The sequence below is a fragment of the Aulonocara sp. 'chitande type north' Nkhata Bay genome, linkage group LG6, assembly GCF_057382095.1.
Source record: "Aulonocara sp. 'chitande type north' Nkhata Bay isolate Kocher_YH1m ecotype deep benthic linkage group LG6, A_spYH_male_GT1.1, whole genome shotgun sequence".
Taxonomy (NCBI): domain Eukaryota; kingdom Metazoa; phylum Chordata; class Actinopteri; order Cichliformes; family Cichlidae; genus Aulonocara; species Aulonocara sp. 'chitande type north' Nkhata Bay.
Genome location: NC_141349.1, coordinates 35,084,201 through 35,095,995, shown reverse-complemented (window position 1 = coordinate 35,095,995; position 11,795 = coordinate 35,084,201). Strand labels below are relative to the sequence as shown.

Genomic DNA, 11,795 nt, shown 5'->3' with positions numbered 1-11,795 from the left:
GTGTCATTGTTCTTGTAGCAGTGACAATAAAAATCTATTCTAAAGCTCCTTGAATGGCCTTCCCAAAGTTCTCAACACTGTTGAAAATGGATCTGTGCCAGGAAACCAACCAGTTTAAATGAACTCCAATTCTGCCAAGAAGAGTGGTCAAATATCCAACAATAATTGTACTAGAAGCTTGTTGATGGCTACCAAAAGTGTTTGGTTGAGGTGCATCTTGCTAAGGCACTTAGCACTGAGCCAAATATTATTGGTGATATAAAAAAATGAAAACTTGTACATCCAGTTTTTATTTTTTAAAGTCATGACAGATGTATGTTTGGAGTTTAGTCTGTTACTGTTGCTTTTTTTTTTTACCATTTCTTCTTGGAGCAACTGTAACCCACATCATTTCCTTAGGGGTTAATAAAGTATTCTGATTCTGATAGTTTCAGGCTACATGTCCTGCCATTATCCAATGACACATCTGCTTACCTGTATCTTTTGCTTGTTTCTCCTCCTCTTCTTTTCTATTTTTTCTAAGCTGAGGACTTGATGGCTTTGAACTTTTCTTGTCCATCTTGGTTTTAATTTTGCACTCCAGTACGAACACCCATTCCCCAACCCGAGCATCACCACAACATAACCTAATAGACCTACACCTTAGTTCACAGATTCACTTTGTCTAGGGTTTATGTCTGGGATTTCGCACAACCCAGGATTCAAATCATGAATACATAATGGGCTTGGACTGACAACATTATGAATGAAATGTGCTCTGGAAGCAGCCGGCCGCCTGCCCTTTCGACAGGTTGTGTGTGAGACTTTAAATCATCAAACTATAAATTTTAAATTGTTATTGGTCCCTTTATCCCTAGTTGTAAAGTGTATATTTACTTTTTTACTCTTCTTATATTTATTGTTTGTTTACTTGCACTGCTGTAACTGGAGTCTCGTCGTCTCGTCTCTCTATATACTGGACTGTATGTAGCGGTATGTATGCTGTATGTAACGATGCCGCCCCGGGCAACCGCCCGTATTAAAAACCGCTACTGGTTGTCAGGACCAGAGCCAAAGGGTATAATGTATTCTGAATACTTTGGATTACTTAATATATTATCATGCTTTTTACAACTACATGAATGTACTATTGCTGTGTGATTTATTACTATTACTGAAGGTTACTCACCATACCAATACCAACTAGATTTTTAAATCTTAATATAAAATGAGTAACAGGGTGGACATTAGGTAAGGCTGCACTTTTTGCAGCGATCTCTGAAAACTATTCACGTGTATATAAAACAGGTTTGCGGCTCCGAGCCGTCGTAAAGAGACTTCTGGCGGGCTTGTAGCCGATAACTAGCTACCCTTAACTTGTCTGGGTCAACTTTGCTAGCGAGACAGAGAGAGGCGTTGAAAGGTTGCTTCGAAGGAAAACAGAACACAGTGTACAGTCGAGTCTTAACAGCTTACTTACAACTGGGCTCGTCAGGCACTCTTTTTGGCTGCAGTGGTTATTATTACATTTACATGCTTCCATCTCCCGATTCTGCTCGGTGACAACTCTGACTTTCCACTTCAGTTTTTCTCTCCCTTCCTCGCGCTCACACACGCACGGGTATGGCAGTCCATTCTCCCTGCAGCACGCACTACACTGCCCATCAGGCTACATTATTTAGGGCTATGCCTGTAACACTCTGCCTATTGCCTTCATATTAAATCATTTTTGTGAATAACTTTTTAAAAATATTTATTCACGTGATTATGCGGCCGCAAGTAGGGGTGACATGGGCCGCGAGATTGAGATGCAGACATTAGAGCCTCTTAATGCGTGTTTTGTTTGGGTTTCCCTGGCGTGGAATTACCAAAAATAGAGATGTCATAGCCTAACATGTGAAACAGGAAAAGACCACCGTGTAATCCTTTTTTTTTTTTTAAAAGTAACTGTATTCTGAATACCACCCTTTTAAAAGGTTACTGTAACGGAATACAGTTACTCATATTTTGCATTTTAAATACGTAACGCCGGTACATGTATTCCGTTACTCGCAAACACTGTCTGTATCAGCAATTACATAAACATGAATTTAAGCATCCATTGCAATGTCTTCATGGTGTATCTCTACATAAGGAAATTACATATGTGATATAATGTTATTAAGCTAAAAAATACAGTTAAAAAGCCTACCATAATACAATTACTTGAACACATTGAAAGAAAAACCACTGAGATGACTAGACATCGGTTTCTGTGCAATTTCAGTGCAACTACGCTCCAGTCCAGATGGAGGCGACATTTTTTTATTGTGTTTGAAATTTTTAACAATTTAACCCTCAAAGGTACAAGGAAGAGGAAGAAGAAAACCCGGGGTCGAACATGCATTGATTGGTTATTTCAAGCAGGGAAGTTTGCCGGCGTGGTAGGAGATCTCACACACATCGGTGTCTCCCTGTACGCTCCTGTTAACCTTCCCGCTTCTGCGCAGCTCGACCCGGCCAAAGCCGTCCAGCCCGCCTGCCCCCCCTGTGTGTGTGTGTGTGTGTGCGCGCGCGCGCGTGTTTGTGTTAGCCCTCTGGGAGCAGCATGTCTGATTACAGCTCTCTGCCATCAAATGGAGTCGGAGCAGGAATGAAAAACGACGCTTTCGCAGATGCCGTTCAGCGAGCCAGACAGGTAATCCAAGCGCTCGACTACGAGAGGAGTCAGCCGGCGAGCTAATTAGCTGCTCTGAAACCGCAGCTAGCATAACGACCAGTAACGTTAGCTTTAGTTAGCGAGGTAGCACACTAGCTAATAGCAAAGCCATTCATTTGCCCTACTTTCTGTTCAGATCGAGGCAATTGAATTGTGTGTGTTAGCATGGCTCTGTTACATAAATGAAATGTTTGTCCCTACCGCGATCCTTGAGGTAAATTTAGTGAACTTGGGCTAAGTAAGCAACATTTACTTATTACCCGTTAGTTAACGGTTAGCTGTTATATGGGGATCATCTCCATTCATTTATGAGGCATTTATTAGGTAACTGTATTATAGCATTATGGCTGTTTTGTTTCATGTAGACCATTGACTGAAAAGAGTTCAGGAGCCATCGTTTACTTTTTTTCACTGTAAAGGGTTATTTTTCAGCTAATGGCTATTTTCATTAACAAGTATAGTTGTTTATTTCAACAAAATAAAAAAACACATCGTATATTTTATCTGGTGATAGTTATATTTTGAGATGTTGAATATAGATATATTAAATTAATATTTTTTGATAAATTAAGATCGTTTAAGGTTATTTGTGATACTTGAAGGGACTGCTAGCATTGGATTATAGTTTCTTTGATTTATTAGATTTAAATTAGTGTCGGGTTGTCTGACTGTCGTGCTTCCATTAATTTGGGGCACAGTCACAATGGCTCATGTTTCAAAGTGGCTTCTAATATTATAATAAGTACTTAATATTTGATCAATTATATGTGGATAAGCCCAGGGAGTCAGAACAAACATTTATACAACAAGTGGTAAGATATTTATTATAATGCATAACACAACAAAGGCGAACCAACAATAACCAATAATAAAAAGCAAATTAAACTACACCATCATACAAAACGAACCTATTAAGTTATTCAGTTAGAGAAGAAATAAATGAACATACTGAATAGACATAGAAATAGAAACGAATAGACTTACTGAAAACATAATAAGTCAAAAACAAAGCTTGTTTAAAACAGTGATAAAATGGACATTTAAAGATAATTTATTCCAAACAGAAGCCACTTGACACATGAAAGCTTTTTTTAAACCATTTTTCTGTGATACAAAAGGGACATTAAAAGACCTGGGGATCACATCTTTTTAATTTATAATGTGGAGCAGAACTAAACATTGTTTTGGACTGTAAGAATAACCAGAGTTAAAATGATAACTAAATCATTTGTACCAGCAATTCTTAAACAAGACAGTGTCCATATCAGCACTATGCAGTGAAGGGTTAATGAAAAGTCTGATACAAATCTGTAGTCAATTATATATAATATTAAGAGAATGATGATCAGTTTTGTAGGGATTCAATGCACTGCAATATTATCATTAGTTTATTCTTCCCAACCTGGCACATGCTCACATCTCTCAAAATTTCTACTCTTTCTTTGTAACAAACAACCCAAACCCCTGAATGCCGTGGGAGCATCATTTATTAGCACTACATTATCTCCTCATAATTAAACATATATTCATGTGTCTGTTGATTTGCAGTTTTAAATGTGAAGATCTTTTATTTATATGACATGAGCTGAACATGTCTGAAAGCTCCAAGCAATGTCAAAGATTTCTTACCAAAATAGACACATTTCAGATGTCTTAATGGTGTCTTTGCAAAGGTTTCTGGTTTAATCCAGTATTCACCTCTTTCCAGATTGCAGCTAAAATTGGTGGCGACGGTGTGTCCCCGACAAACAACGGAGGAGCCGAGAGCTACCCGTTCACATCACAGAAACGATCCCTGGAAGAAGGAGGTAGAAAATCTGATCAAACTTGGACTCTGTCTACAGTTTCCTTTACTCCACTTTGAAGGCTTACTATTATTTTTGTTTCCAGATGAACCCGATGCCAAGAAGGTAGCATCACAGAGTGAAAGAGATTCTGCAATGTGTACGTTAAACAATTCTCTAGTTACAATAACTCCTTTTTGCTCAGTTTCCACCTGCTCACCAGTTTTGAATCTCTTACAGCTATTGGAGCTCAGCTAGCTGCTCTGTCCCAGCAAAGGTTTGACTTTTATTTTTCTTTATGTAAACACCTTTTGCTGTTTATTGTTGAAACACTGTATGTCATTATTTATTCACGATCATGTGTCTGCAGTGTAAGGCCCTCCACAATGACAGAAGAGTGCAGAGTGCCTGATAGCATGGTTGGGCTCAGTGAGTAGACAAACCCTTCATAAACTGTACAAATTATTCCCGTGTTGCTATGTTACACATGTTCAGACTAAACTCAACATTCTTCTGTTTTCCTTAAAGTCATTGGGCGAGGAGGCGAACAGATTAACAAAATTCAGCAAGAATCTGGCTGCAAAGTCCAAATTGCACACGGTGAGCTGTGATTAGTTAAGTAAACGGTGCCTCATCGATATACCATCGTCCCTTTTGATTTATAATTGTTATCATATCAATCCACAGACAGTGTTGGTCTGCCAGATAGAAGCATTTCCCTCACAGGATCACCCGATGCCATACAGTAAGTTGGTCCTTTAAGTCTTTTAAATATTGGGAAAAGCTGTCAAGAAGTTTGGTTTGTGGTAAATTTTATTTCATTATTAATATCTGTAGGGAGAAATGGTAACGAGATTGATGGCCAGCCTAGTTAAATGATAGACAAACCTCCTGGTACAGCTTTAGATTGTGTGAAATCTTTATTTCCTGTGTACTTGTTAAGTTTCAGTGGTTTGCACTATTGGGATGAGTTTGGCCTCTAAGACATGACTCTGTGTTGTCTGTGTCCTATATTAAGCTTAAACCATAAATATGGTCCTTAAACTAATCATTGTTTGTTTGCTATTGTATGTATGCCATGAATCTTTAGGTGACTGGAGGAAGTTGGCGTGCTCTCAGGGATTTGGACATGTTGTGTAACTGCTTGGATACTATAAGATGTCAGAAGCTTTATCAGTTCTAAGGCACTCTGTGCAACATAGATCTAATGAAACTTGTCTAGGACAACAAGACAGGTTGGCTGCATGGTGATTTAAAAAATATTGAATCATGGGCTGTGACTGCTGTAGCTTGTTCCCATTCTTTGTCCTCCTTGAGGCAATCATGATTTATTTTTATTTTTTTTGGATCAGCGTGTTATTTCATGCAGCATTCCTGTTGGTTGGTCCTAGGTCGTACCTACAGTCACATTGGGAGATAGTCCTTATTATAAACATTTGGCAGGGTTACCTGTTCAAATCCTTGCAGCTTTCTGAGGCAATGCCATACTGTGTGCTGTAAAAGTTGCTTGGACTTTCTGCAGTAATGGTGTGAAATGTTAACTAGGTTGCGTCTGTGCCACATTAACCTTGTGTTCTTCAATCATTTCATGACCTTGATATGAATTTGCTTGCAGGAGAGCCAGGGCGATTCTAGATGACATTGTGTCCAGAGGTCACGAGTCACCCAATGGTCAGTCAAGTTCCATGCAAGAGATGATAATCCCTGCTGGAAAGGCTGGCCTTATTATTGGCAAAGGAGGAGAGACTATCAAACAACTGCAGGTGACACATGCAGCATTCAGTTATACAGATGGTGATGATTATTTATTTAACCAGGAAAAGATAGCCAGCAACACTGCTTTTGTAAGAGTGCAGAGATCAGTAGTTGCATAAACTAGTAACGCAAACAAATGTGCGCATAAAATGCACAAAATTAAGTATATAATTAAAGTAACAATCAAAGTTGCAAACTTGAAGCTGGGGAAAACTAAAACAGCAGAACAGTTAATTGTTTTGATTTGTGCCAAGAAAGGCCTTAATTATCAGGAGTAACATTTAGAACCTGAGGTAACTCAAGGTCATATAAAGTGACTTTAAACATTTAGACCATCTCCTGAAGGTTGTTTTTAATTCCAAGATGAGGGAGCTGTAGAAATTAAAGCATAAAAATATTTGGAAAAAAATTATTATTACAAATAACACCTGACATATCACATAGTACGAAATCCAAGTGCAACAAATGGACAGTCTGATGTGCCGAAGTTTGGTTAGTCTGCCATGTGTCTGTAATATACCTCTTCCTTAATTCTTAGGAGCGAGCTGGAGTCAAAATGATTCTTATCCAAGATGCGTCGCAGCCACCCAACATAGATAAACCTCTTCGTATCATTGGAGACCCATACAAAGTCCAGGTACCGTTTTGGGTTAAGTGGTTTCATTTGTGCGGGAAATATGTTAAGCTGCTGTTGGTTAAAATTTTTCATTGTGTTGCCTTTCTAGCAAGCTAAGGAGATGGTTAATGAGATCCTACGAGAGAGAGAACATCAGGGTTTTGGAGAGAGGAACGAATATGGATCAAGGATGGGAGGAGGGGGCATAGAAGTGAGTAAAGACAGTGTGTTTGAATTCGACCAGCACAGTGAGACACATCAACTCTGAATGGTTAAGTGTTTATTTAATGTTACAGATAGCTGTCCCGCGGCACTCTGTGGGAGTTGTGATTGGTCGCAGTGGAGAGATGATCAAGAAGATCCAGAGTGATGCTGGCGTGAAAATACAGTTTAAACCAGGTACACTCTCACTCTACTTTCACTGCATGTAATAAAATTGAAAAATATCTTCACCCCACTGGGGAGGTGGGCGACGTGGACACCCAAGTTTGGGAATACGATAACTCGAAAATGAGATGACATAGTTTTGAAATTCATACCATAGGTGCATCTGCTACAAATCTTGGATGAATTTGAATCGTGACTTTGACCTTGAGGTCAAGGTCAGAGCTCAAATTTTCTGAAAGTCTTGTGGGTGTGATAACTGAGAAGGAAGTCACCTAGGATGTTCACATTTATACCATACATACATCTACTCAGTATTGGTGGCTAGAAATTTTTGTTTGTTTGTTTTTGTCTCAGTGTGGACTCTCATCAATAAACCCAACTGTCATTTTCCTACTCTTTACAGATGATGGTACAGGTCCTGAAAAGATTGCTTATATTATGGGTCCACCAGACCAGTGTCAGCACGCTGCCTCGATCATCACTGACCTGCTACAGAGCATCCGTGCCAGAGAGGAGGGTGGGCAAGGGGTAAGTACACGCTGAAGAGACGGGCAGGGGATGTAATTTAAAATGCTCAATTTAAACTCCATATTTTTTCTTCTTGGATTATGCTAGAGTAGCTTTGCATGATTCCAAATAATCCTTATTTATTGCATACTGGGTGTTTATGCAGACCCTCAGGTTATGTGTATGAAACAGATCATTTTAGCTCCTCTTTTCCTCTCTAGATAGGCTAGCCATTAAACAGAGAAGGTGCAAACACAAAGTGGGTGGGGCCAAAGCTGTGTGGCTGAGATGACCATTAAGTCAGTCTTCAGCCTGAACTTTTGGCACCCAGGGATAACTGTTATAAACACTGACCTCATTATTTGAAATGTTACACATGTTTATTAAGGGCCTCTTTAAGAAATTTTAATGTTGAATTTTGTGTTAATTAAAAAGAATGTGGCATGTTTCTTTCACAGGGTCCACCGGGTCCTGGTGCTGGTATGCCACCTGGTGGCCGAGGGCAGGGTAGAGGCCAAGGGAACTGGGGTCCACCAGGAGGTGAGATGACTTTCTCCATCCCTGCTCACAAATGTGGGCTTGTTATTGGCAGAGGAGGAGAGAATGTCAAGTCCATCAACCAGCAAACTGGTGCATTTGTGGAGATATCTCGTCAGCCACCTCCAAACGGTGACCCGAATTTCAAACTGTTCACCATCAGAGGGTCTCCACAACAGATTGATCATGCAAAGCAGCTTATAGAAGAGAAGATTGAGGTAGGTTCACATTACTTACAAAGCAGAGAATGACTTTAAGCAGCTGCCTAAAGATCCCATGCAGTCTGAAGTTATTGGTATAATGATTTTTATTCCCTGTTTTTCCAGGCCCCATTGTGTCCTGTGGGTGGTGGTCCTGGTCCAGGAGGGCCACCTGGTCCAATGGGTCCCTATAATCCGAACCCTTATAATGCAGGGCCTCCTGGTGGAGCTCCTCAGTAAGTACAGTGTGTAAATAGTTGTGCCAGTGTGTTTTCTTTCAGGGTTAACTCATATAAGTAGGTGGTTTATGCTTTAACTGTCCCGTCTCTCTGCAGTGGAGCTGCACCAGGTGGTGCCCAGTATTCTCAGGGTTGGGGAAATGCCTATCAGCAGTGGCAAGCCCCAAATCCATATGACCCTAGTAAGTCCTTTATTTATTTCTCTTTTGTTTGTTTCAGTACTTTATTATTTATTCCTCAACTCAATTTCATCTTTCCCAATTAGATAAGGCTGCAGCAGACCCAAATGCAGCATGGGCAGCCTACTATGCACAATATTACGGGCAGCAGCCAGGGGGGACAATGCCAGCTCAGAATCCAGGAGCTCCTGCAGCAGCAGCAGCACCAGGGGACCAGAGCCCGGCAGCCCAGACTGCTGGGGGTCAGCCAGACTACACCAAGGCTTGGGAAGAGTATTATAAGAAGATGGGCATGAGTAAGTTGGAACTAATTTTGAGTAAATAATGTTTATTAAGTCTGTAACTGACAGCCTTTAACAACTTCAAATATTTAATTCTTAAAGAATTTAAAAAGTCACAACCGTCAAATGTGCTGCCATCTCACAAGTGACTTTAATGCTAATATATTATTCATTCATCCATATGTGCTTGTAGCATGTAACTGTACATATATAATGTATGTTTGCACTTGTTTTTCTTTTCCAGCTCAGCCAGCAGGAGGGGCAGCAGCTGCTCCAGGCACAGCAGCAGCCCCCACAGCAGCTGCAGCAGGAGGAGCTGCACCTGGTGGCCAGCAGGACTACAGTGCAGCCTGGGCTGAGTACTACAGACAGCAGGCTGCCTACTATGGACAGACAGGCCAGGCTCCTGGACAAGCAGCTGCTCCACAGCAGGGACAACAGGTATGGCTGATGTTTAAAACTGACCTCATGGCTGCTTGGAAGGGGGTAAACTAAACTAATTAATTGGCTATATATTTAATTAATGAAAAAAGAATTAATTTGGGAATAATTCCCCAAATTTTGTGTATAGAATTCTGTAAAAATGGATAATAGAGTGATCCTCACAGCTATGAGATAACATTATGGTAGGCTACAAAACTGTTCTGGAAGCAGGGTAACAAATGGACACCGCCTTGTGTAAAGATGGAGTAAAAAGCAAGATCTGGATATATGTGATTTGTAGTTCAGTTGGAATGGTAACATACAAAAATGTATATGCATCTATGTCAAAGTGGGTTGGTCAAAAGGCCAGCAATGATGTTTCCAACCATCACAGGTATGAGTTCACCGATGAAGTTAAGCTCAATTACACGTAGGATTTTTTTATATGAACCAGGGATGTTTTATCTTGGGTTAAGCTTCTCAACCAGTAGCTTAAATCAACCACATCAGTAGTTTCCATATTCTTCTGTCTAAAGATGGAAATGGCATTTACGTTGAATTATTTATTTGGCACCTTTCATGCAAGTTACCTTCAGTTCAAAGTATTTTACAGATAACTGACAAGAAGATGGAACAAAGCAAATAAACATTTATAAATCAAAATTTAAAATGACTCTTTAGTACCATAAGGGTATATCAACTGAATTTGAGAAGAACTAGAAAATATGGTAAAACTTAATACTAAAAGAAAATGGTTGAAAAAAACAGAAAAGGCCTTTTTTTAAAAAAGTTAATACCAGGAAATCGACTACATCAACTGTTGATTTTGATTGTAAGAACATTTTTGTCTTTTATTAGTGTGACTAGATCAGTGCTTCTCTATGACATCTTTTCTCTTCTTTTCAGGCCCAGTAAACGTGTGACGTGTTCTGTTGGGCAGATGTGTTGAATCTCCGGGCTTGGTTTTTTTTGTTTGTTTGTTTTTTTAAATTCCCAGTTTTTTTTGGGCTTTAATAGGACAATAAGCCTGTGGTTAACTCATCCTCTCAGACATTTTGTATTCAAACCTTCCTGTTTGTTTAATTTTTTTTAATGAAATTCAAAAGGGAATGCGTTTTGCAGATGTATTGAAAAAAAGCACTAACTTACCCCTTCACCTCACCTTCACCTTGTAATACATCAGATGGTTTGGAATTTTTTTCTTAAATGTGAAATAATAAGCATCTTTTCTTGCAAGCTAGCACAACAGCATCTCAACAATGACTCACATGTCAGTAGTTTTCCCCTTCTGTTTGCTGAAGGTAAAAACTGTCTAGCAGTATTTTGAATATATTCAAAAAATTATGTTTGTATGGCAGAAGTTGTTGGTCTTTTTTCTTCTTCTTCTTCTTCTTCTTGGTACTTTTTTAAACTTCAGTTTTTTTACAAAAAAAGATTCCAGTGTTTAAGTTGCAGGTGAACTTCTCCCTGCTGTCATAATTTCTTATTTTTAATTACATTCTCTGTGATTTTCCTCAAGGGGCAAGTCTTGTGTGTCTGTATACAGTGTATGCTACTGAACAGAAGACCGTGTGTAAGTTGGCTGTAATAAGGCACTAACTGTCCTGCAGTTATGTAGGCTGGTTCTTTGTGCATGTATGTGTTTGTGTGCTTGACTGCCCTTGGTTTCATTTCTACATCTTTACAATGAAAAGAATAGTCTCTTTTCCAGTAAGTTCTCTTATTGTATGCTGATTTATTTTTTTTTCTTTTTGTTTGTTTTGTTTTTTACAGCTTGTTTTTAAATACTTAAATAAAAACATTCAATTACCAGTCTTGTGTGATAATCCCCTGTGCTGTTTGTAATGCCACATTAGCTAATATGCCTAAAATTAAAGTTATTCTTTCAAGTTTAATGTTTTTTATTCATATTTGAAAGTTTTCAACACTGAGATAAAAACTATAGCCTCTTTAATAGTATTGTAGGGGATACAAAATATTACCCCTGACAAGTAAGATAAGATCAGATAAATGAAAATAAAAAAATCCAAGTGGACGTCACAATCTCACTAAACATCTTCGTATATCTCATCTCATTCTTAATGTCTTGACAAATTTTCCCAGGTTATTTTTTATATCAGATCACTAAGAAGAATTTTCACACCTGCCTATTTGTAACTAAAATCCTAGGCACGTCAAAAAACAAACAAACGCATGCATGTCTTCCTTTG

General features: G+C 39.0%; 1 protein-coding gene across 1 annotated transcript; it reads left to right on the top strand.

Annotated features, from left to right (window-relative positions):
• The first annotated feature begins 2,331 nt into the window (after nucleotides 1-2,331).
• Nucleotides 2,332-11,397, top strand: khsrp (KH-type splicing regulatory protein). Its single transcript, XM_086296583.1, has 18 exons — nucleotides 2,332-2,656; nucleotides 4,386-4,485; nucleotides 4,568-4,621; nucleotides 4,702-4,738; nucleotides 4,832-4,890; nucleotides 4,990-5,061; nucleotides 5,149-5,206; nucleotides 6,077-6,224; nucleotides 6,755-6,853; nucleotides 6,942-7,043; nucleotides 7,129-7,231; nucleotides 7,623-7,747; nucleotides 8,185-8,481; nucleotides 8,590-8,699; nucleotides 8,799-8,884; nucleotides 8,968-9,177; nucleotides 9,407-9,603; nucleotides 10,492-11,397. Exons 1-18 carry the CDS (start codon nucleotides 2,567-2,569, stop codon nucleotides 10,498-10,500), a joined length of 1,956 nt encoding a protein of 651 aa, XP_086152709.1. The 5' UTR covers nucleotides 2,332-2,566; the 3' UTR covers nucleotides 10,501-11,397.
• Nucleotides 11,398-11,795: the final 398 nt, after the last annotated feature.